At 46.8% G+C, this 25213-nt stretch overlaps 1 protein-coding gene across 2 annotated transcripts in view; it reads right to left on the reverse strand.

The window, feature by feature from the left end:
• Positions 1–223: 223 nt before the first annotated feature.
• The window catches only part of Manbal (mannosidase beta like), a 40648-nt gene continuing 15658 nt past the window's right edge, over positions 224–25213 (reverse strand). For both annotated transcript variants that reach the window (XM_008855674.3, XM_029557495.1), the window contains 2 exons: positions 20581–20786; positions 224–1059 (listed from right to left, as the gene is read on the reverse strand). In XM_008855674.3, the coding sequence (XP_008853896.1) occupies positions 955–1059; positions 20581–20730 (255 nt within the window). In that variant the 5' untranslated portion in view covers positions 20731–20786 and the 3' untranslated portion in view covers positions 224–954. The remainder of the gene's footprint in view (positions 1060–20580; positions 20787–25213) is intronic.

Genomic DNA, 25213 nt, shown 5'->3' on the forward strand with positions numbered 1-25213 from the left:
ATTCACAAGTGTTCCTGGTGACTCAGGACCTCATGGAGCAGCTGACTCGACTCTTCTGAAAACTTGTTCCAGAGCTGCCTGGCCTGGAAGGCTGCTCTGACCAAGAGCCCATTCTGGCCATCCTACCCACACTGTCCCGTTTCTCTTGGGGTCAGTTTCCCCCTCACTCTCAGTACAGAAACCCAGGCTGCCCCTTTCCCTCCACAGTGACAACACAGGCAGGTTCAGCATGCATGACAGTTTATTGACCTTTACTTCTCCATATAACTTTTCCTCACTGGTCAGGGAATGAAAGGGGTGGGGGATGACAGGCAGAAGGCAAAGGCACACCTTGAATGTTAGAATGGGTTGAGAAGAAGTTGGTCTAAAAGTGACAAGCCTGCTATTTTAGAGGCTCACAAAGTCTGTGCCCAAGAAATCCAGCCTCAATCAGACAGCAACTTCTGGTACTGGAGAGCAGGCATCAGGGGACACAGGCCTCTTCTCCCCAGCATCATCAGGATCTGGGTGTCACTGTGAGTGAGATGGCTCACACTACACAGCCAAGTGTTCCAACCTGAACACAAGGCTCTGTAGGCACAGGAGTGGCATAGGTAATGGGGAGAGGGTGTGCTTGTAGACTTGGGTAGCGTGACCCCACAGGTAGGGAAGTGACCACCGCACCTGAGGATTAGGCATGAATGTGTGGCTTCATGAGGTACCTAACTTCAGAACCCTCTCAGGCAGTGTTTGCTCATGGGGCATTTCAGCACCACCGAGTGAAAGAAGAGGAAGTGATGTCTGCCCAGCTGGAGCCTAAGGATGACTGTCCAGATCTCTGTGTTCAGAGGGAGTTTCAGTCATCTTAGACCCAGAACCAAGGACAGAGACCAACAAAGAGGAAACAGGATGTTGGTTCCCAGGATGGCTGCCCCCAAGGTCCACACTCCAAGCCCAGCTCCTCAGGCTCCGCCTCTACCGCTTCTTCTTTGTCTCTTTCTTTGGCCTCTTGGTGGAGGGGGTGGTGGCCTTGGGCTTCTTGGGCACCTCTGCACTTCTAGGCTCGGACTGTTCTGTCTCCTGTGTGGTAATTAAAAAAACAGTGCTGTTTAGAGGAGTCCAGCCAGATCAAAAGGACTCTGCCAACTGAAGCATGCCACAGAAACACCAGGGAAGGATGGTTCCCAAGACGTGGGACTGGATGGCATCTGGGCTCCTTTACCTCCCAGCCCAGTGATTTGTGGGCACCTCAATCCCATGTACAGTGACATACAGAAGTCACGGGAAGTACCAACAGGGCTAGTGGCCGGCTAGTGGCCCCATGCTTGGCTATGAGACAGGCTATTGTGGCTAGCACTCCCGGCAGTCACTCCCTTCTTCCCATTCATCCATACAACAGAGGCAGTGGGTGGACCACCACCACACTGCTTTCTGTGGAGCCTAGCAGAGGTGCCCTGGGGGCAGAAGTGCCCTAAGGGAGGACAAAGGCAGCAAAGGTCTAGACTCTCCAGCAACTGGGGCAGCTTTGTTCTATTCATGCACTGTGATCTGTTCCTGATAAGATTTGGCCACAACAAAGATTTTGCTGCTGAAAAGAAGAAAATAAACACAAATGTTCAAAGCCACTGATCCAGGCCTGACCTTTACTGCTCTGATAAAGGAGGTAGGCCCCAAGAAGGGACAGGCTTGTCCCAGGCCATTCAGCTCATGTTAGAGAAGTCTGGAACAGATTCAGTCTGCTCTATCTGGTGTTTCTCTCCTCTGATGATAATATGAAGTGTGCTGTGACCAGAAAGGACACCAGCCCCAGGCTTTGTCTGCCCCACAGACTTGTACTTGGCTGCAGTGTTTATTTTTTAAAATCCATGCCAGGAGCCAGGCATGGTGGCACAGGCTTTAATCCCAGTGCGGATCTCTGTGAGTTTGAGGCCAACCTGGTGTACATAGTGAGTTCCTGGCCAGCTGAGGCTACAGGGAGACCCTGCCTCAAAAAAAAAACACAAAAACAAAAATCCATGCCAGGGCTGGCAAGGTGGCTCAGTGGGTAATACTATTTGCTATACAAGCTGATGAATGACCTGAGTTCAATCCCCAGAACCTATCTAAAGGTAGAAGAGAACCGACTTCACAAATTATCCTGACTTCCACATGACCCAGCACACGCACACGCACACTCACACATGCATATCATGCACACTCGTACCCCAAAATAATAAAGTTAAAAATTAAAATTAAGCTGGGTGTGGTGGCGCATGCCTTTAATCCCAGCACTTGGGAGGCAAAGGCAGGTAGATCTTTGTGAGTTCAAGGCCAGCCTGGTCTACATAGTGAGTTCCAGGACAGCTGGGGCTATAGAGAGACCTTGTCTCAAAAAGACAAAAAAAAGTTGTCTTTTAATTATTGATTGTTCAGGGTTTTTTTTTTTCTTTTTTGGTTTTGGGGTTTGTTTGTGTGTGTGTGTCTGTGTGTGTGTGTGTGTTTGTTTGTCTTTTTGGTGTGTGTTGAGGGGTTGGGAGAATGGGCTAAGGATGTGAGGGAGCTAAGAGAGGGTAGAGAACAGAGAGTAATCAATACATTGATACATTGTATAAAACTGTCAAAGAAAAAAATTAATAAATCTTTTTAAATGTAATGAGAATAGAAGCAGGCCGTGGTGGCACACACCTTTAATGCCAGCCCTTGGAAGGCAGAGGCAGGTGGATCTCTGTGAGTTCGAGGTCAGCTTGGTAAACATAGTGAGTTCCAAGACAGCTGGGGCTACAGGGAGACACTGTCTCAAAAAGACCAAAAATAAATAAATTAATAAATTAATTAAATTAAATTAAAATCCATGCCAATCAGGCAATTTCCCATGAAATCTGGACTTCTGGCTTCTGATTTCTTAATACATGCAGTGACACTGGCCCTGCGTTCCTGGGTAATGACAATGGCTCAAGTGCGTTGCCGCTGCGCTCAGGTGCACACCACTCCAAGGTCACCAGCACATGGTCGGGAAAGGGTTTTGTTTGCTCCTCTAGCCCTCTTGATCTTTGGTTAAAACAGGAAAACAAAAGGTACACCAAGACCATCCTTGCTCTGGGAGGTAAAAACATTCTTCTGTGTTTAACTTGCCAAGCCCCAGGTTCCAGCTTGTTATTTACGGACTTTTCCTTACTCTTGTCCCCAGGGCCCAGCCTCCACCCTGCTAAAAAGGAGGAACCACAGTTAGGGGAGATGGTCTTTGTCACAGGTCCAGTCCAGACCCTGTCACTTCCCTCATCTCAGCCATCATCAGCTCTAGCAAGCCAAAGGGCTGATGTGAAGGTCCTGCTGGGTCCCAGGCACCCAGGGCCTAGAGTCCCATGATAACAGAAGGCTGCCCTTCCCTGCCAGGTCTCAGGAGTGGAGCTCACATTCTCCTGGCTGCTGGACCTTCTCCTGCCAGAACTCAAAGGGATGTCCAAAGTTCTCCTGTGCTATTATTTATGTAACTTGGCCAAGAAATAAAAAAGATTAGTCAGTTAGAAAAGCAAATAAAACCAAACCTCAGAGGAGTATCTGTCAACGGCACACGCTGACAGGTGGAGAGCCCATGGGGAGGCTTGATTTAAGGCAGGCCCAGCAGGACATGACACCTTTGGGGGCCCTGGGAGCTGGGACTGACCTGGTGCAGTACCTGTACAATCAGTGGGAACCAGCTGGTCCCTGAGTGCCCTGCGCAGATGTGAAAAGCTTAAGCTGCTGAGGTTTGCCTGGGTCTCCAGGTTGGAGCCTCTATTCTGAGCTCAAGGCCTAGTGGTATGGGGTGGGGCGGTGGCCCAGTGGCTGCCCTTATGTTTCTTCACTCTATAGACTCTTTCTGGAACCTCATCTCTTTTGCTGCACCACCCCCATCTCTGCCTGCCCAGCCATCCAATTAGATAAGTGGTGCAGGCATGTGCCACACCCTGCCAAATCAACTGTCCCAGCTCACATGGCTCTAGCAGCCCAGGCTTCCTCCAGTAGACAGAGTGGCCAGAGTCCTAGGGGGTCCACCATCCACTGCTCTCCCTTTGCAACAGGTCTCAAGCCCTGTTGACCCAATCTCCTTTCCTTCTAGCATCTGAGCTCCTCCTTCAGTTCAGCCACTGCTCCATCCTACACCTGCTACTCTGGTTACTCCTGCACCTCCCAAAGGACAGTCACCAAGGTGAAGGTCTGACCATTGCTTCCCTCCATAAACCTGGGCAGGGGCTTTCCACCACCCACAGCCTCATGCCCTACACCTCGGTGTTACCTGGGCTCCTCTCTATCCCTACACTGATTAGGAGGAACATCCTCTGTCCTTGCTATCGCTCCCCATAACTCTATGGCTTGGCCACACTTAACACACCCCTCAGAGGAGACAGTCTAAATATGATTAAGATATAGTGTATGACATGCACAAAAATTGTTTAAAAAGAAAGAACGCACTCCTGTGGACCAGTCTTCCTACTCTGCTCCACTCCGACCCTTAAAATGTGACTGTCAGGGGGCTGGCAAGGTGGCTCAGCAGTTAAGAGCACTGACTGTTCTTGCAGAGGACCCAGGTTCGATTCCCAGCACCCACATGGTGGCTACGAACCGTCCGTAACTCCAGTTCCAGGGGAATCCAAAGCCCTCTTCTGACCTCCACAGCACTGCATGACACAGGTGCACTCACTTACATGCAGGCAATATACTCATACACATAAAAAAATAAAAATAATAAAAAACTAGTTTTTTAAAATGCCACTGTCAGTCTACCACAGTGAAGTTTTGTGTGTGTACAGTGTATACATGTGCACATGTGCAAGTTCGTGCACGTGTATATAGGCATGTGTGTGGAAGCCAGAGGCTGATATGGGGGGCCTTCCTCTATTGCTCTCCACCTTCACAGTGACAGACTTTCATGACCATCTCCTCCATTAGCTCTGTGTGGGACAGCTTCTGCGGGCGCTGAGTGAGTGAATGAAACAGTGGAACAGGCAGGATTTCCCAGAGACACCCCTCGTTTGTCACTAAGACAACACAACACTCAAGACTAGGTCTTGCATTTTCTATAGGCACAGAGGGCACAACAGTCTTAAAATCTAACATACGCAATCACCAGTGCACCTGGGCCCAACCACCAATAACACCACCACCATGCCATCCCTAATGGTGGCTAGTGGATATCACGCCAGGCCCAACACTACAAGGTCTAGATAAAGTGCCAGAGTGAGCCCCATGTTATAAACAAGAGGCTCAGAGAAGACATGGGCTGCCGAAGCTCTCGGCTGGGAGCAGTGGAGCCCAGATCTGCACCTCGTCTCTTACACTTCACTAGGAAGTGTAAGGTGGCACTGAAATGGTGAGATGGGTTCTAGATTCCGTGTGTCCCCTTGCTGTGACTAGTGTTCCTGGAGGAGTCAGGAAAGTGGGGTAGCGCTCGGGTGGGGCTTGGCTTTTCACAGCTGCAGTGGTCGTCCTCTGTGGTGTGCACACACCGCAGTCACTGTCTCTGAACACTTTAGTTGTCTCTTCCTCACCCGACCCCTCCTCTCTCCCATCTCAGCTTTTGGCACTGCTGACAACCTGGTTGCCCAAGTCACTTCTAAGCTCTCACTATTCCCCATGTCCCCACATCCAGTCTGTCTCCAAGGCCTGTTCATCCTTCCTTCCAAGGGTTTTAGACTTTGCCCATCCAGACCCGTGATGTGATGTCAGGCCCAGGCCTCACTGTCTTGGTGGTTTTGCACCCTTCCCTTGCACCCTCTGTTCTCCTTGTCTGCCACACGGCTTTAGTCTGTTTTCCAAAACGATGTCAACTGTCATGATTGGGTCTGTTTTCTGCTTTTCAAATGTTGCTGGGTCCTCTTTTATATAAGATAAATTCCAAAAGACCCAGTGTGGCCTCCAGAGCCAGTCCACTCCAGCCTTGGCCTTGTCTCTAGGCAAGCCTGTCACTCTGGGCTCAGCATTCTCCACCTATTCATGTGTACCCAGTATAAGCAAGCACTCTGCTGGGCACACAGAGGGATGCAGAAGGGCCTGTGTACTCCACAGACCCTGCCCACTGGACCTCTCTTACAGTCACTGCAGCCTTCCTTGTAGGCAAGGAAGGCTCTGTGACATAGGGTAACCTCACCGCAAGCTGCAGGGAAGCAAAGGTGTCTGTCACAGTGTGATTTGAGTCCTTGGGTCCTACTGATACAGGGTTAGTAGCTCCCAATCTCAGCTGATAGAAATGACTGAATGAAGGGGTAACAATTTCTCTTCAGGTTGCTGGGACAAGCAAGGGAAGGGCAAACTATATACCTGACTGCCACACCTTTAAATCTGGAAACATCGCACCTTCTCTGACTAGTTGTAAGTTTCCTTAGCAATCATCGTGGGGGGGAGGGGGGAAGCTGTCACTGCCAGGTGGCTCCTGGGCCTGCAGAGGCATGTTTTGTGGACATTACCCCATCAATAATGAGGTGGTCAGAAAGCAGTTCACCATACTAGAATATTACTATTTATCAGGTCTATGCAATCGAATCTGTGCAGTGTCAACTCTCCCCACCCCTCCCAGCCTCTCCCTACAGCAGGGAAGGAGCACTGAGCTTAGGGTTTCCATTGTACAGTTCAATGTGGCTGGAGTCCTGTAAATCAGGACAAAATGCCACTTGACACTGTCATTCTTTCCTTGCAAGGAGTCTAGAGAAAGAAAAGCACCACACTACACTCGAGTTCTGCCAGGGACCTGTCTCATTTCACCCTCCAAGAACTCTGGCTCTTTTTATGGCTCAGCTAGATTAAGACTGTGCAACACTCAGACCAGGGGGGCCTCATGCTGGACTTCTGTCCATCCCACTGTGCCACTTTTGCCTGAGGCCTTGGGCAGGACAAGGGAGATGAAGCAGTTAGTGACCCTGAGAAGACAAGAAACAGGCTGAATAGGGAGCAGGGGAGGCTGCCCACAAGGGCATGCTTGGCAGGCAAGTGGCCCAGATTATAAAGAGCAGCCTGAAAAGGGCAGCAGGGGAGATGCTCAGTCAGGAAAGTGCTCGCCGTATAAGCATAAGGACCTGAATTCAGATCCCTAGTACTCATGTAAAAAGCAGGGTGTGGCAGCACACATGTAATCCCAGCACCAGGGAAGTGGAGACAGGAAGATTGCTGGGGTTTGCTGGCTATCTGTATCGCTAAATTGGTGAGCTCTAGGTTTCTAGGTTCAGTGAGAGACACTGTCTTAAAAAATATAAAGAAACTGGGTATAGTGGCACACACCTTTAATCCCAGCACTCGGGAGGCAAAGGCAGATGGATCGATCTCTGAATTTGAGGTCAGCTTGTCTACATAGCAAGTTCCAGGCCAGCTGGAGCTACAGGGAGACCCTGTCTCGGGGCGGGGTGTGTGTATGTAGATAGATACAGACAGAGACACACAGATATAGAGAGAGACGGAGCAAGAGAGCAATTGAGAAAGACAACTAACATCAACTTCTGGCCTCCACATGCACATGCACGCCCACAAGCACATGCACGCCCACCTGCATACACAAGGGTACACACATACACTCTCTCCTCCACCCCCCCCGCCCCCCACCAGCCTCAGGAACTCATTCTAGACACAATTCAACAGGACTCCACAGGCCGTTCCCACTGGCTAGTCTGTGGCTGCTGTGTGTCCAGTCATCTCTCCCTTGAGCTGGCATTCATCTGTGGTCCAGTGGCTATGGGAGCGTGTTGATGCCCTCACCCTGCCCACCATACAGCACTCAGGAAGAGGTTGTTAAGTAAAGTACACCCTTCTTCCCAAGACAACTGCATGCCCAAGCTGCAGCCACATGCAGAGCAGAACTGCACAGTGGTTCTGTTAGCCTGTCCCTGGATGCTGGGGCTGGGAACGTGCTTGTCTAAGTTAACTTATTTATTTATGGTAGCCTTCAGGGGGCCATGTAAACTCAAGATCCCCATGCAAAACTTTCCACAGGGCTCTTATATTCTATGGAGCCCAGGAAAGGGCTTTTCAGGTCTCCAAACACCATAGGGCCTTTGGGTTGGAAGTGACGACCCTGTGGGCAGGACATGCTGACCATCTATTCTGGTGAGTTTTCCAGTAAATCAAATGCTGGGCATCTCTTACTTTTTCCAGTACCCCCTTTCCACACATCCTTGCCCTTTATCACATGGAGTTCTGGGAGACTCTCAGTCACTGGGGTCACAAGAATGGGCAGCTAAATGTGGGGCAAGGTGTGAACACACGGCCAAGCAGAGCCCATCCAGGAGATCTGTAAAGTGAGCGTAGACAGAAAACTGCTCTCAGCTGTAAATCCTGGGTGACAAGGATGCTGACAGGTGCCATAGCAACTATCTTCCCTAACACACCACATGGCCTAAGAGGGAAGCCAGTACACCCCAGGAAAGGGAGGAGCTGGAGAGACAGAGAGCCCCAAGCACTCTGAGCTCTCACGTCCACAGTGCTTTGATATTCTCAGTTTCCCCCAAGCCAATGAGCCAAATCATGTATGTGTGGGGAAGCTACTGGAGTCAGGCCTCTGGGTCCTCATTAACATGAGAGACAGGGAACAGAGTCAGGAGTAAGCAAGCAAAGGTGCCTGCCTTCTTAGAGCTGGCAGCTAGCTGGCTGCTGAGATGTGACAGAAATATTTGAGATTAGCTCAGCCAACATCTAAACTATGAATACATGGAGAGCCACTCGTTTAATTATTTATTTATTTATTTTTTTGAGACAGGGTTGCCCTATAGCTCCAGCTATCCTGGAACTCACTAGGTAGACCAGGCTGGCCTTGAACTCACAGAGATCCGCCTTCCTCTGTCTCCCAAGTGCTGGGATTAAAGGCGTGTGCCACCACACCTGGGCTGAGATCCACTCTTAACTACCTGCTATGCCAGTTACTAAACAAAGTCAGAACCACTAGCTTAGGGCTGACTGAATCCACATTCTGAGCAGAAGTGAGAGGTCTGGGAGGTAAGGCCTGGTACTTAGCAGGTAACGGAGGCCTGACAAAACAGGGAGAACCCCTTTCTTAAGGTGCTGCATTCCACGTAGAAAAGCCTGCAGAAGACCCCCCTCTCCAAAAAAGCACATAGTGAGTTTATAAATGTCATCACAGACCCCCCAAGCCAGCTCTGCTCTATAGTCTCTGGGGTAAAGGGTTTTACTTAGGTTCTCCTTGACCACCTTAATAGTTTTGGGGTTGGGGGGGCATTTCCTGCTTCCTGCTTGCTGTTCAGCCTGCATCCTGAAGAGAACACTCTAGCCTTTTCTGTCCAGGAACCCAGCTTCTGTGGGACCAGACCTCCTCTTCCCAATTTCAGTCCTTACTCTGCAGCCCACAGACACTGGCTATCCCCAGCTAGTCAGCTACACAGCTCCCTCCAGAGGACTTTGGAACTGGACCAAGCAGGAAGGCAGTCTTTCTGGGATGCTGCAGTTGAAAGATGTAAACCTTGGAAGCTGTCAAAGTCATGATCGTGTCTCATCTCGCCATGGGGCCAGTGGGCAGAGGAAGCAGGCCCTGGTGAGAGAAGTGAAAGACAGGAGAGAGACAGAAGGGAGGCAGAGGGCATACAGAGGGCATGCAGAGGATGCTGAGGGAGGTCCAAGTCCCCATCCCTCCAGAAGCCCCATTGTATCCTACTCCTGGGTCTGGGTCAGCACCTGCATCTTCTTAATTTATCTACAGTGCATGGAAACCTTTCTTTCTTTCTTTTCTTTCTTTCTTTCTTTCTTTCTTTCTTTCTTTCTTTCTTTCTTTCTTTCTTTCCTTCCTTCCTTCCTTCCTTCCTTTTTTTCCTTCCTTCCTTTCCTTTCCTTCCTCCCTTTCTTTCTTTCTTTTTTTTTTTTTTTTGGTCTTTTTGAGACAGGGTCTCCCTGTAGCCCCAGCTGGCCTGGAACTCATTATATAGATCAGGCTAGCCTGGAACTCAGAGAGATCCAAATGTCTTTGCCTCCTGAGTGCTGGACTAAAGGTATGGTCACCACATGGCCACCATGCCCAGCTTGCTTTTTCAGAGGGAGTCTTTTGCCTGAAAACTACTTTAAGCAAGGGGGATATATGGTCAAGCTCAGGCCTTTCTTGAATTTTAATTTCCCTTGAAAAGCTCAGAAACTCATTCTTAAGGTTTCAAATAAGAATTCTAAGCTGTGCAAGGTGTGTTTTAATCCCAGCACTCAGAAGTTGGAGGCAGGCAGATTTCTGTGTGATTGAGGCCAGTTTGGTCTACATAGCCAGCTGTGGCTACAGGGAGACCCTGTCTCAAAAACAAACAACATAAAAAAATTTTAAAAATAAAAAACCCACCAAGTTGAAGCTGGATGTGGTGGCGCACACCTACAATCCTAGCAGTTGGGGGGCAGAGGCAGGAGGATAGCAGTTCAAAGTCATCCTTGGATACATAGTACATTCAAGGCCAGCCTGGGAGTATACACTATCTCAACAAAAGTTGCATCCCCAACACACAAAAAAGAATACCAAGTTAATCAGACAACTCCTAGGTCTCTATCTTCAAACTCTCCCAGGACTTTCCTTTCTCAACTTGTGATATCAAGCTATTATTTCAAACTTAACTTGTTCTTCTAAAATTAGTTTACGCTTCAGGGAAATCCAAAGCTAGAAAAGTGGCTACATATTAGAGTCACTTGATAAAAACACTGCTCTGAGACTTTGAAGAATAAAATCAGAATCACTACCAGTCAGTCCAGGACTGTGAAAATTTCCCAGATGGGCAATTGGAATTGTGGCTCTCAAGTCTATCTCAAGGGCATGCATCAATGAGCCTTTTTTTTTTTTTCCCCTCTAGAGTCTAGAAGACATTCCAGAAGCTTTTTAAAAATAATTTATTTTTAGCCGGGTGTGGTGACGCACGCCTGTAGTCCCAGTACTCGGGAGGCAGAGGCAGGCCAGTCTCTGTGAGTTCAAGGCCAGCCTGGCCTACATAGGGAGTTCCAGGCCAGCTGGGGCTACAGAGAGACCCTGTCTCAAAAAGACCAAAAAAAAAAAAAAAACATTTTAATTTTATGTACATGAGTGTTTTGCCTATATGTAAATACACCTGTGAATGCCTGCAGAGGTCAGAAGAGAGTGTCAGATCCCCTGGAACTGGAGTTACAGATGGTTGTTAGCCACTGTGTGGGTGCTGGGAACAGAACCCAGGTCCTCTTCATGAATAGTCAGTGCTCTTAACCACCCAGCCATTTCTCCAGGTCCCTAGAAGCTTTTTCTTTTTTTAAAATTATTTTGATTTGTTTTTATTTTATATATGAGTGTTATACCTGCATGTATGCAAATGCACCCATGTTGTGCAGTGCTTGTGGAGGAGAGAAGAAGGTGTTAGACCCCTGGAACTGGAGTTGCAGAGAGTAGGTCTGCCATGTGGGTACTGGGATTCAAACCCAGGTCTTCTGCAAAAGCAGCCAGTGCTCTTAACCACTGAGCCATCTCTCCAGCACCACCCTTAGAAGCTTTTTATTTTTATTTTTTAAAATATTTTATTATTTAAAAAAATATTTTATTTATTATTTTTATTTTATGTGTATGTATTATGCTTCGGATTCCCCTGGAACTGGAGTTAAAGATGGTTCATAGCTACCATGTGGGTGCTGGGAATCGAACCCAGGCCCTTTGCAAGAGCAGTCATTGCTCTTAACTGCTGAGCCATCTCTGCAGCCTCAATAAATAAATAATTTTTTTAAAAATCAGGGATTTGAGAGATGGCTGGGTGGTTAAGAGCACTGGGCACTTTTTGAAGAGGACCCAGGTTCAATTCCCAGCACCAATGTGGTGCCTAACCATCCTAACTCCAGTCTGACCTCTGTGGACACTGCACAACACGGGTGCACTTACCTACATGCAGGCAATACACGCATACACATAAAATAAAAATAAATTTTTTTTAATGTTTTATTTTCTGTATATGAGCATTTTGCCTGCATGTATGTAAGTGCACCACATGAGTGCCTGTAGAAGCCAGAAGAGGCATCAGATCCCCTGGAACTGGACTTATAGATGGCTGCAAGTCACCATGTGGGTGCTAGGAACTGAACCCAGGTTCTTTGAAGAAGTGCTCTTAACCACTGAGCCATCTCTCCAGTCCCCCCACCTTTTTTCTGAGACAGGGTCTCACTATGCAGCTCTGGCCTGGAACTCAGTATGTAGATCAGATTGACCCTGAACTCACAGAGATCTACCTGCCCCTACCTCCCAAATGCTGGGATTAAAGGAAATTACCACCATGCCCAGCCTAATTTTTTTATTACTTTTATTTAATTTTGGTGTGTGTGTGTATAGGCACGTGTGTGGATGTCAAAGGACAACTTTTTGGAGTTGGTTCTCTTCTTCCACCATGTGGGTTCCATGGATCAAACCTAGGTTGTCAGGCTTGATGGCAAGTACCTTTACCCACTGAGCCATCTCACTGGTCCTCTAGGATCCTTTTCACTATACCACCATAAATCAAAACTTAGCTTGACAGATGAATATATCTGCTATTTTAGAATCCAGCCTACAAGAAAATTCTTGAGTTGTATGGCCTTGGCCTCAATCAGAATCAAATAAATGTTTATTTTCTCAGGTCTTAGATTAATGAGGTGTCAAGAAGAAAACCTTATCTGGCTTAGGATTCTGGAGACTTGGACTGTGTTGACCAATGGGCTCTTGCTTCTCCTCTGCAAGGAAGGGGGAGGGGTGGGAAGCCCTTGTAGGCCCTCTTTCTTTTTCCTCCCTGATTACCCCCAAAAGAGCTTTCAAATAATCTGCTAAGTATTGAAGTACTGAAGTCATAAACTAATTGCAAGAAATCAGCTTACTGGAACAACAGGAAAGACATTCTTTGGCTTTTCAAAGGCTTTCCCATCATCTGGAGCCAAAAATACTATCTTCTGACCCAAAAAGCCACTAATAAACCTTGTTTCTATAGGCCAAGCAAGAGGATGGTTTTGCCCTAAGCAAAACAGCAAAGAGCAAGATTGTTCTCTGGGCCTCACCCTACCCCTACCCTCTCCACCTCCTGCACCCTCCCTATAGCCCCCAGGATATCAGGAGTCTCCACAAGCTACCCCCTCTCCAGGGTGCCCTTCTTCCCCAAGAGCTCCCTTGTCTCCTAGTTGACTCTTAGTTCTTCCCCTTCTACATCCAAATTCCAAATCCCAGCTAGCTGCTAGTCACAGCTCCCAGCAGTGCAGTCCAGGCACTCACTGATTTTGCACATAGCACCGTTTCTGTTGTCAGGAGCTGGGGAAGGAAGCATGGCTGCCTCATGGGAATTCACAGAGGAAAGCCAGACCTTAACCCCCAGTCCTTGCGGTTGTGTGCTACCCTAATGCAGTAAGAGGATTCATCCATACTGTATTTCTTTGCTACTGACCCACTGAAAGCCTTTTTTTAAAGATTTATTTTAGTTTTACTTATATGTGTGTGAGCACATGTGTGTGGGTATATGCACACATTCATGTGGGTATCCCCAGAGGCCAGAAGAAGGTATTAAATCGCTTTGAACTAGAGTTACAGGCAGTTATGAGCTACCTGATGTGGGTGCTGGGAACCCAATTTAGGTCCTTTCAATATGACAAGTGCTCTTAACCCCTGAGCCATCTCTCCAGTCCCCTGGAAAGCATTTTTTAAAATGGTAAAACTGAAGCTGGGCACAGCAGTGCATGCCTTTAATCTCAGCACTTGGAAGGCATTGGCAGGTGGATTGTTCTCAGTTTGAGGACAGCTTGGGTACAATGTGAAATCTAGTCTCAAAAAAACAAATGCAAGCTGGGTGTGGTGGCACACGCCTTTAGTTCCAGCACTCAGGAAACAGAGGCAGGCAGATCTCTGAGAGTCAAAGGCCAGCTTGGTCTACACAGCAAGTTCTAGGCCAGCTGGAGCTACAGGAAGACCCTGTCTCAAAAAGACAAAAAAAAAAAAACCCAAAAAAAACACCCCAAAACCAAAGCTGACATAGTAAACTTCAGTTCTGAAGACAGCTCCTTTGTGTGCTCCTTATATTCCTAAACTACAAGAAAAACAACAACAGCAAAATGTTCTATAACTCTGTATTTTAAAAAATGAGGTTACCATAATCTAAGTTCTGAATGGCTGTTGGGGAAAGAGGAGACATATCTTTAATTTCTTTTTTAAATTATAGGGCTGGAGAGATGGCTCAGAGGTTAAAAGCAGTGGCTGCTCTTGTCAAGGAGGTGGGTTCTGTTCCCAGCACCCACATGGCAGCTAACAACTATCCATAGCTCTGGTTCCAAGGGATTCAATGTCCTCTTCTGGCCTCCTTGGACATACAAGCAGGCAAAACACTCATAACACATAAAATGAATAAATAAAAATTTTAGATTATGTTGATCTTATATTTTTGGGAGTGGGCTGTCTCATGGTATGGCGGTCAGAGGACAACTTTCAGGAGTTGGTTCAAAAAAGCATATTTTGGGCCCTTTGTCAACTCCTTGTCTCAAAGGACCTTAACCTACTGTGGTCCTTCCCTGCAAGCCTGTGGGACTGATCCAGGCCTCTGCTCACTTCAGAGGGTTAAGAACAACAAGGGTCTACAGCTTCTCCTCTCAGCTCTCCAGACAAAACAATGGTCATCACCTTCTTCTCTGGAGACTCAGAATAGCTTCAGCAGCAGGCACCAGTAACAATAAAAGGGTCATTTACCCAACAGCATGCCTTGTCTGAGGACAGAGCACAGGGATTATGCTTTTAAAATGTGATTCAACTGTGGGTGGAAAACTCCAGTGGTGACCGTCTCAAAACACCAGAATACAAGGTGGACAGAACCACCAGAGGCCACGAGACTGTCCCTGTCCCTGGCCGCCACTGTCTTTGGCACTCTAGCAGCCGCTCCTTCTCCCTTCTTGTCCCTAAATGCTGGAGCTCCTTAAAGCTCTGTCCTATGTCCTTGTGTGTATGCAGTGCACATAATCCATGTACGTGCATGGAGGGCAGAGAAGAACATAGGGCCAGCCTTGAGACGGGATCTCTCACTGAACCTGAGGCTTGTTGCTTTTCAACTAGATTGGTGGTCAGCAAGCCCCAGTAGTCTGCCTGTCTCACCTACTTCAGCACCGTGGTCACAGGGTGCACACAGCTATGTGGATGCTTGGGATCCAAAATGAGGTCCTCAAGCTGCGCAGCAAGCATGCTGAACCATCTCCCCAGGAGCCTGTCTTTTGAGACAGTGTCTCTCTATAGAACCCAGATTGGCCTTGCATTCACTATGTAGCTGAGGCTAGCCCCAAATTCATGGGAATCCTTTTGCCTCAAGATTTTGAATGCTGGAATTACAGGTGTGTGCCACCATACCCAGCTCTTGGGCCTCCTCTTGTTACTTCAGTTTCTCCTTGGGAGACTTCATCTCCTCACAAGGCTTCAATAACATCTCACCCACCCCCTATCAATCAACACTTCCCATAGCATCCTCCTGCTAGAGACCTGGAAATCCACATGCTGACTTGACAGACCAACCAGATGTGTTAAAAGCGTCTACTTAAAACAAAGCTGGCATACTCCTTCCCTAGCCTGCCCCAATCACACCTCCCTCTTTGACTTGGTTCCCCTCTGCATCAGTGCCAACCACCCTCTCCAGGACACAAGCAGGATCTCCAGAACACAGTGATACAAGATACATCTGTCACCAGAGTATACGGTATACTGTTAAGTAAAGAAAATAGCTAGGTATGGTGGTGCATGCCTTTAGTCCCAGCATTCAGAGGCAGAGGCAACCTGATCTTTGTGAGTTGTAGGCCAGCCTGGTCTACACAGTGATTTCCAGGCCAGCCAGGGCAACATAGTGAGACCCTGTCTCAAAAAAAAAAAAATGTGACCTAGCAGTTAAGAGCACTGGCTGTTCTTCCAGAGGACTTGAGTTTGGTTTCTAGTACCCACATGGTGGCTTACAACTATCTATGACTCCAGTTCCAGGAGATCTGACACCCTCTTCTTCTGGCCTCATGGACATTGCATGTACAGGTGCATTTACATGCATGTAAACAAGACACTCATACATATAAAAGTAAATGAAGCCGGGCATGGTGACACATGCCTGTAGTCCCAGCACTTCGGAGGCAGAGGCAGGCAGATCTGGTCAGCCTGGTCTACATAGTGAGTTCCAGGACAGCTGGGGCTACAGGGAGACCCTGCTTCAAAAAGACAAAAGAAAAAGTAAATGAAAAAAAATTTAAAGGTGTAAAATTATGCTTACAAGTATGTGCTAGCTTTATATATCAAACGAGGGACCACAAATAGATATATATTAATATATAAGCAACACACAAGCAGTTACTTGTTTTTTTAAATAGCCAATGAATCAAAATAATAAAGATAAATCACAGTAATAAAAATAGTTCTCTACGTGAAAAGAAGGGAGTTGGGGGGGGCATAATGAAATTAAAGAAAGCTTCTACGAATGTACCTTATTATGGAGCTTGGAAATATTATATATAAATGTTTTATAAGTTTTCGAAGCAAATTAAAGAAAAAAGAAAAAAAACCTAGAAATTAAAAACAAGTTGTAGCAAATTTGCCTAACATCTTCTGGGAGTGAGTGCAGACAGAATAGGCTGAGCACCACCCTCTGATCACACATCCCTTCAGGGACATAAGCTGAGGCTAAAAAGTAATCTCAACTGAACCCCTGATTTACTGTCAGCAGTAAAAACAAGCAGCTATTTTAAACTATAATCAGTATATTGTAGGTGGGAGAATGACGTTAACATAAAATAAAAGACCACTATTCTTATAGATGCCCCCTTGCAAGACTAGTCCTTGGCTGGCACTGGGAACCTGAATTTCTAGCAGTTCCCCTAATTTTCAAGACTAGTAAGAGTGGCTCACTGTGCACCAGCTGGTCGAGCAAGCAAGATGCTTATGCTGAACACCTGCTTCCCTTCTGGAAGCATGGACTTTGGGTATATGGCAGATACACAGTGCTTATGAGACTGGTCCCAGTAAAAACCCTTGCTGGGCTGGGATGTAGCTCATAGGTAGAGTGCTTGCTTCAGACACACAGTGCTCTATGTTCAATTCCCAGTACTGCCACAAAAAGGGAAACCACTGGCTTAAGGTTGCACTGCCAATACTTTATGAGCTTGGGATGTAGTTCAGTTGATAACAGTGCATGCATAAAGCCTTGGGTTTCATCCCAAACACTGCATGAACCAAGTGTGGGTGGCACATACCTATAATCCCAACATTCAAGACATGGAGGCAGGAGGATCAAGAGTTAATGCCATCCTGAGCTGGAGAGATGGCTCAATGGTTAAGAACACTGGATGTTCTTGCAGAGGACCCAGGTTTGAACCCCAGCACCCACATGGTGGCTAACAACCATGTGTAACTCCAGCTCCAGGGGATCTAACAACCTCTTCTGAACTCCTTGGGCCTTGCACAATATGGGTGCACTTGCGTACATGCAGGTAATACACTCATATACAAAAAATAAAAAGAATAAATTTTCTTTAAAAAAAGAATGAGTTAATGCCATCCTCAGCTCATCCTCATAGTGAGTTTGAGGCTAGCCTGGGCTACATGAAACTCTGCCTCTTAAAAAAAACTCAAACCCAAACCCAAACCCCAACACCCACCCCACACCCACCCCAGGCACCGAGTCACTAAGGAGCTTCTCAGCTGAACAACATTCCATGGACCAACTTTTCACATCCCCTTGCTGCTGGAGCTGAGCACATGTGGGACTTAGGCCAGTTTTCTTCCAGTCTTGTCCACACCTTTTCTCTTTGCTGGTTTTGTTTTGTATCCTTTCACTGTGGTGACCACAGCTGTGAGGCCCCCTACCTAATCACTGATCCTGGGATGGCCTGATATAGCAGGACATAGCAAACTGGTCATTTTGTTAGTGTTTCTAGGAAATAAGAGTTCCTGAGTACTGTGATTATAGGTGTGAGCCATTATCTGGGGCTGGGGCTGAAGAGATGGCTCATCAGTTAAAAGTACTGGTTACTCTTGCAGAGAACCTGGGTTTAGTTCCCAGCACCCACATGACAGCTAACAACCACCTGTAATTCCAGTTCCAGGGCATCTGACATCCTCTTTTGGCCTCCATGGGCACTGTATGACACTGGTACATGCAGACAAAACACTTATACACATAAAATAAAAATAAATAAATTAAAAAAAATATTGTGGCTGGGTGTGTTGGCACACACCTGTTAACCCAGCACTTGGGAACCTAAGATAGGAGAATAGTGAGTTCAAGGACATCTTGGGCTACAAAGTGAGATCCTGTCTCAAATAACAAAACCAAACAAAAACCAGGGCTAGAAAGATGGCTCAGCAGCTAAGAGCACTGGCTGCTCCTATAGAGGATCTGGGGTTTGGTTCCTAGCACCCACATCCTTACACCCATCCTTAACTCCAATTCCATGGGATCTGACGCCTTTTTCTGGCCTCCATGGGCACCAGGTATACAAGTGGTGCACTTATATACATGCAGGCAAAATATTCCTATGCATAAAAAAATAAAATATTAAGAAAAAAAAAAAACATGGGCCAATGGGATGGCTCAGCAGATGCCAGGACTGACAAACAAGCTCTAGCCCTCCAACTCACATGATGGAAGAAGAGAATCAACTCCCAAAAGTTGTTCTCTGACCTCTACACATGCTCAAACCAACCCACATTTCCAACACATAAATAAGAACATATAATAAAAATTAAGCCAGGCATGGTGGAACATACCTTTATTCCCTGCACTGGGGAGGCAGAGGCAGGCGGATCTCTGTGAGTTCGAGGCCAGCCTGGTCTACAAAGTGAGTTCCAGGCCAGCTGGGGCTACAGGGAGACCCTGTCTCAAAAAGACAAAAATAAGTAAATAAATAAATATAACAAAAAAAGAACCTACTTAAAATATCAAGTATATAGAAATAAAGCTCAAATTTACATGAAATCCACAGCCTCAGTAGTCAACACTAACTGTTGCTAAGGCTCAGCATTACTACTCTGAAAAATGCTACAGGGAACAGACCACGTGTTCACCCTGGTGTTCAGGACTAAAAGCACTCCGAGTGTCCACAGAGGTCCTCCCTGGAGAATTACAGCAAGTGCGGAACAAAAAGGGATCTCTGCAATGATCGTCAGCAACGCAAAGCCACTGAAGCTACAGACTTCAGGGATTCTACAGTGAGGTGAAAACACCTGGACTTAGGAGACTTTGTAAATGCATGGGAGTCAGACACCATGATCTTTCCGACACACAAAGCAAGTCCACAGCACCAGCACCACAGATCCAGGCCTGAATGGTCTCAGGGGCCTAGATGGAACTTCCTGTGGGTAGGACATATGGAACACATATGCCACACAGAGAAGCAAGCAGCCAAATCCTTGGATGTAGAGATCACAGGTGATATAGACCTGTTCTCTCCACAAATCAATGTCAGGTTTAGAAACTTGGGGGTAGTGTACAAGAGCAGGTGAAAGGAGAGAGGTAGAGAATAGGACCTTCATAGAGTGAGAGTCAAAGTCAAAAAGCCAATTTAACATCACCATCTTACTTCAAACCGTCTGGGCCTCTGGCTATACCACCTCTGACCCAGTCCCCTCTGTGCTGTGATGACAGTCACCTCATTCAGTTCCCTGGATTAGCCCAGCTTTTCAGGACTCAGGCCCCTTGCACAGGAAGTTCCCTTGCCCTGGAATGCTGTCCCCTTACCTTCCCCACTTCACCTGAGAAGCGTGCTAATTCTATCTTGGCCCAAACACTGTCGCAGCAGGGACACCCCAGCCCTACCCCAGGCTACTATTTAGTCTCTCCACCACTCTCACTGTGCCTTGTATTTCTCATGGAAGCAAACATATACATATAAGCATATGTATATGTATGTGTGTGTGTGTTTTTAAAGACAGAGTATCGCTTCACTATATATCTAGGCTGGCCATGGACTCAGAATCCTCCTGCACTTCCTCCTAAGTACTGGGACTACAGATTCACTTTATATCTGCCTCCCTTCAAAGACAAGAAGCTCCTTGAAGGCAAAGACCACATCTTGCAACAGTCTTGCAGCATGAACTAATAAAAATATTAACAGAAGCCATGTGTGATGGCTCACCTGTAATCCCAGGAGGTTGAGGCAGAACAAGTACCTGGAAGTTGATGCCAGCTTGAGCTACCCAGCTAGACTCAGTCTCAAAACAAAACAAAGCAAATTAAAATAAGAAAACCCTTAACAGAATCCCAGCACTCAAGAAGCTGAGGCAAGGGGATACGAGTGTGGAGTCAGCCCTAGGTTATATAGTGAGACTTTGCCTCAGAAAGCAAATCAGGGGCTGGAGAGCCGGCTCAGCAGTTAAGAGGACCTCCTTGCAAAGGACCCAGGTTTGGTTCCTAGTTACCCACATGATGGCTAACAGGCAGCAACTTAAGTTCCAGGGGGATCCAACACCCTCTTCTTGCCTCTGTGAGCATTGCACACACAGATTCACTTACATACATACAGGAAAAAAGTAATCAAAACAACATGAAAAAGACCCGAATAAATTGAGGGCTAGTCATGTGGTCCGATCCACCAGGTGGCAATTCGGGGTCACATTCACTGTCCCTTCTGATTTTGGCTGTGGTGATGTCTCTGCTGGTACAAGAACCCAGCTTGGCATTTGGAGGAGCTGAGGTCACAGGGAGGACTCACCGCCTCGTGGGACTTGGGAATGGGTATGATGATGGCCAGGACACAGATGAGCTGGAAGATGGCCCCTAGGAACAGCCCGTACCGCAGCAGGTTCTCCAAGAAGGTGGGCTCAGGCACCTCGGGAGGTGAGAAGTCCAGGTCGGAGGCCATGGCCCAAGCCACCACTGCCAGAGGTCTCCTCAGACTCACCACTCTCCAGAGCAACTCTAAATACAAAGAGTTAAGGGTCAGGCTTCTATGTGACCTTTAAGTGGTCCCACCTGCACCAACACACACATCCATGCAAGAACACATAAAGCAGCTGTGGTAAATAAAGTGCAAACAATTCTTGAATCTAATTAGAGGGTATATAGACAGAACAATTCTTTCAACTTTTTTTTTAAAGTTTCCCAAATATAATGAAAATAAATAAGCAAATGCAAAAATCTCAAATCAATGTATTACTGAAAACCTGCCACATTTCTATGTGATTTTTAAATTTTTATTTGTATTTTATGTGTATGAGTGTTTTGACTATAAGTATACCACAAGTATGTAGGAGCCTGTGGAGGCCAGAATGTGGTGTCAGATACCCTGGAACTGGAGGTATAGATGGTTGTTAGCTGCCATGTGGGTGCTAGGAACTGAATCTGGGTCCTTTGCAAGAGTAGTCAGTGCTCTCCAGCCCCCTTGTTTTGTTTTTAAGACAGGGTCTCATATATCCCAGAGTGGCCTCGACCTCCCTATGTAGTCCAGGATGACCTGGAACGTCTGATCCTCCTGCCTCCACCTCCAAGTGGTAGAGTTATAGGCATGTGGCCCTGTGCCCAGCTTATGTGGTGCTGGGGATGGAACTGAGGGCCTCGTGCATACCAAGTACACACTGTGCCAACTGAGCTACATCAACTGTATACATATCTGATTTTCTTTGTTCATGCACCTGGTCAACAAACACTTAGGAATACCAAAGACTGAAGAATGAGCAGCAGACAAATCCCTGCTCTCTCAGATCTCTGCCCTGATGGTGGCAGACTGAATACGTGGAAACACGCTGGGTCAGGCAGTGAGAACTATTTCAGAGACACTTAAGCAGGGTGTCATCTGATTTTGTATGGGGTGAGAGGAAAGCCCCGGGAAGAACAGAGATGAGAATGGAGGGGCAGGTGACTTGGCTCAGGCTTGACATTTGAGGGAAGCATACTTCAGGCAGAAAGCAAAGTAAATTCAGAGGCCCTAGGGTGGGGAAAGTGGACCCACATGCCAGAGAGGAGCAATCAGGAGGGAGACTGGAAGGGGGTTGGACGGGAGGGAAGCACAAATGTCGGAGGACCCAGACCCTCTGATTCGACCAAGTTAAATGTAAAGCAGAAAGTAAACAGGTCTAAATTACCTTTTGCTGTTATTTGAGACAGGGTCTGGCTACAGAGCACAGGCTGGCCTCAACCTCAACGTAAACTTCCTGCCTTAGCCTCCCAAGTGCTGGCACGCAGACGTGTACCACTATGCCCAGATCTAAATTAAAAGCTTTAACGAGGGGCTGGAGGGATGGCTCAGCGGTTAAGAACGCTGACTGTTCTTGCAGAAGACCCAGGTTCGAATCCCAGCACCCACGGCAGCTAACAACTATCCGTAACTCCAGTCCCAGGGGATCCGACAGCCTTTTCTGACTTCCGTGGGCACTGCATGACAAGGGTGCACTTACATACATGCAGGCAATACACGCATACACATAAAATAAAAAAATAAATAAAATTTTTAAAAAAAGAAAAAGCTTTAATGGAGGAAGAGATGCTGAGAGGAGGGGCAAAGTAGACACAGGAGACAGCTCAGACAGGAAATACTGGGGGCAGGTCAGGCCTTAGCCCACCTCTCCCACCTCTCCTCTCACCAGCCCCACCCCACTCCTAATATCCTGGTAGAGCTACACCTGCCTGTGGCTCTCCAAGAGCATTGGGGTCTTTCAAAATCCTGAGTCCTCCATGGAGCTGCCAGAATGGCCTTCCCACTACGACTGCTACACTGAGCCACTCCACCTCCAAGGCGAGCTCAAGGCTCAACCTCCCCATCATGTCTTTGGTTGTTGCCTCCTGTTTTGCCCCCCCTTTATCACGGCACCCACATGTGGCTTCCTTCTGCTACCCTGACAATAAAAAGAGACGTACTGAGCACCAGGTGCACCTGAAATACAGTGTTTCAGAGATCTGTACCATACAACACAGTTTTCAGCTAATTCTGAGCTATCCAATATGGTGCCCAGGAACCACATGTGGAGATTTGGCCCTAAAATGCAGCTGGTCTGAACTGAGGTAGTGTTGAGTTAAACATGTACCTAAGTTCAAGACTTTTTTTTTCCGAATATTTTATTATTTAAAAAAAATTTTTTTAATGTGTACGCATGTATTGCTTGCATGTATGTAAGTACACTCATGTGCAATGCCCGCGGAGGACAGAAGAGGCTGTCGGATCCCCTGGAACTGGAGTTATGGACAGTTGTTAGCTGCCATGTAGGTGCCTGGATCTGAATCCAGGTCTTCTGCAAGAACATTTAGTGCTCTTAACCGTGGAGCCATCTCTCCAGCCCCAAAGTTCAAGACTTACTATAAAAATAATGTAAAAAACTCATTAATAATGTTTTACATTGATTATATCCTGAAATGACATACTAAGTTACTAAAATTAATTTCACCTAATTTGAAAAAGAACAAAGTTGAGAAACTCACTTTATGATGTCAAAACTTAACAGAAAGTTGTGGTAGTCAAAACAGAGTGTGCAGGCAGAACAGACACAGACTGAAGGAGCAGACCACTCAGAATGCACACATTAAGGAGAACAGTCATTTCATCCAATGGTGCTAGGAAACTGGCCATTCAAATGCAAAAGAATGAAGTTAGACTCTTCCCTTGTGCCCTATACAAAACTGAATTCAAAACTGAGCCAAGACCTAATCTATAAAACTGTTAAGGTGAAAACATCGAGAAATCTCTGACATGGGATTTGGGAGAGGTTTCTCGGAGATGACATAAAAAAACACAAGCAGCTGTTTCCCTGGGTTTACAGGACCCACAGGCCTCTCTCTGACCTGCATGCAGGCTCCTCTCTCAGGGGTAAGTCAATTGGGCCCTCCCATGCCTTGACTTCCCCAGCCTCATTCACCCTCCCATCTCCCCCGTCTGTCTCTCCTCCTAGCCTGGGTCCTGTCCCATTCCTTGTCTTGGTGCCCCAGACACCTGGGGAACCAGCACTGCTTCTTCCTGATCCTGTGCATTCAAAGCAACTCAGTTCCTGAGTCTCAGGTCCCCATTAGCACTGCTACAGGGCCTGGCCACGCCCTCACCTCCCTCTGCTTCCCAAGCAGCCAGCCTCTTTCTTAGACTCCAGGGCTGACCTTTCCTCTTACTGGTCCTTTGCATCCAGACCAACCCAGCTCCTCAGTGCAGTCCCCAGGGACCCGTGGGGCCGCCTCCCACCCCCATCTTCTTTTGCATCTCTGTGTGGCAGGGCCAACAGCTGCCCTAAACCAGCATCTTTCCTGGGCCCAGCTCCCAGGTCAGTCCAACCCCCAAATTCCTGAAGCCAAAATCTATCCTGGAGGGATCCAGACCTTAGGAGAAAGCCTGAGAGCATCTGATCCTCATCTGACTTGGGCCTCTGTGGGAACTCCTGGAGACAAAAGGAATCTGGCCACTCCAATATCAAATCAAAAGAGAGAACCGGAAGCTTAGAGGAACCAGGCTTTCATGTCCAAAAAGTAAACCAAAAAGACACATAAAATTCACAAAAAGAAGCTGGCCTAAACTTGAAGGCTTGAGTATCACACAAGAATCAGAAACTACAAAAGAAATTCACATGTCAAAATCACAGAGAAAAAATAACAACATGAAAAACCAAAATAACATATCCCCACCAAATACCAATAGTCCTCTAGAGGAGTACAATGAGAACCCCCTAGAGATAATGCAGGACATGGAACTCAAAAGAACAATTATAAACATGATAAAAGAATTCAGTGAATTTAAACAACACACAAAGAAATCAAAGAACTGAAGGAAGATAGGGATAAACTTTTGAATGAATTCAGAAAAGTGTTAGAAATACTGAAGAACACTCAGGCTGAAATGAAGAAGGACATGAAACACTCAGTAAGCCAATTAGAAACAACAAGAGAAAGCCTCACCAATAGGATGAATGAAATGGAAAACAGAGTATAAAGACTGGAAGAGAAAGTGGGCGAACTAGACCACTCAAGCAAAGATTATGAAAAATTTAAGAAAGAATATGCAGGAATTGAGTGATACCATAAAAAGACCAAACTTATGAATCATAGGCATACAGGAAGGAGAAGAATCCCAAGATAATGGCATGGACCAGATCTTTAACAGAATTGTGGAAGAAAATTTCCCGAAATTAAAGAAAGACATGCCCATACAAATACAAGAACCATATGGAGCACCAAACAGACAGGAACAGAAAAGAAACTGTCCACGGCACATCACAGTAAAAACACTAAACGTACAAAATAAAGAGACAATACTGAAAGCTGGAAAAAAGAAACAATAAGTCACATAAAAGGAAAACCCATTAGGATTACAACTGACTTTTCAGTGCAAACCATGAAAGCCAGAAGAGTCTGGACCAAAGTATTCCCAGTTTTAA

The sequence above is a fragment of the Nannospalax galili genome, unplaced genomic scaffold (assembly GCF_000622305.1).
Source record: "Nannospalax galili isolate Female #2095 unplaced genomic scaffold, S.galili_v1.0 scaffold228, whole genome shotgun sequence".
Lineage (NCBI taxonomy): Eukaryota > Metazoa > Chordata > Mammalia > Rodentia > Spalacidae > Nannospalax > Nannospalax galili.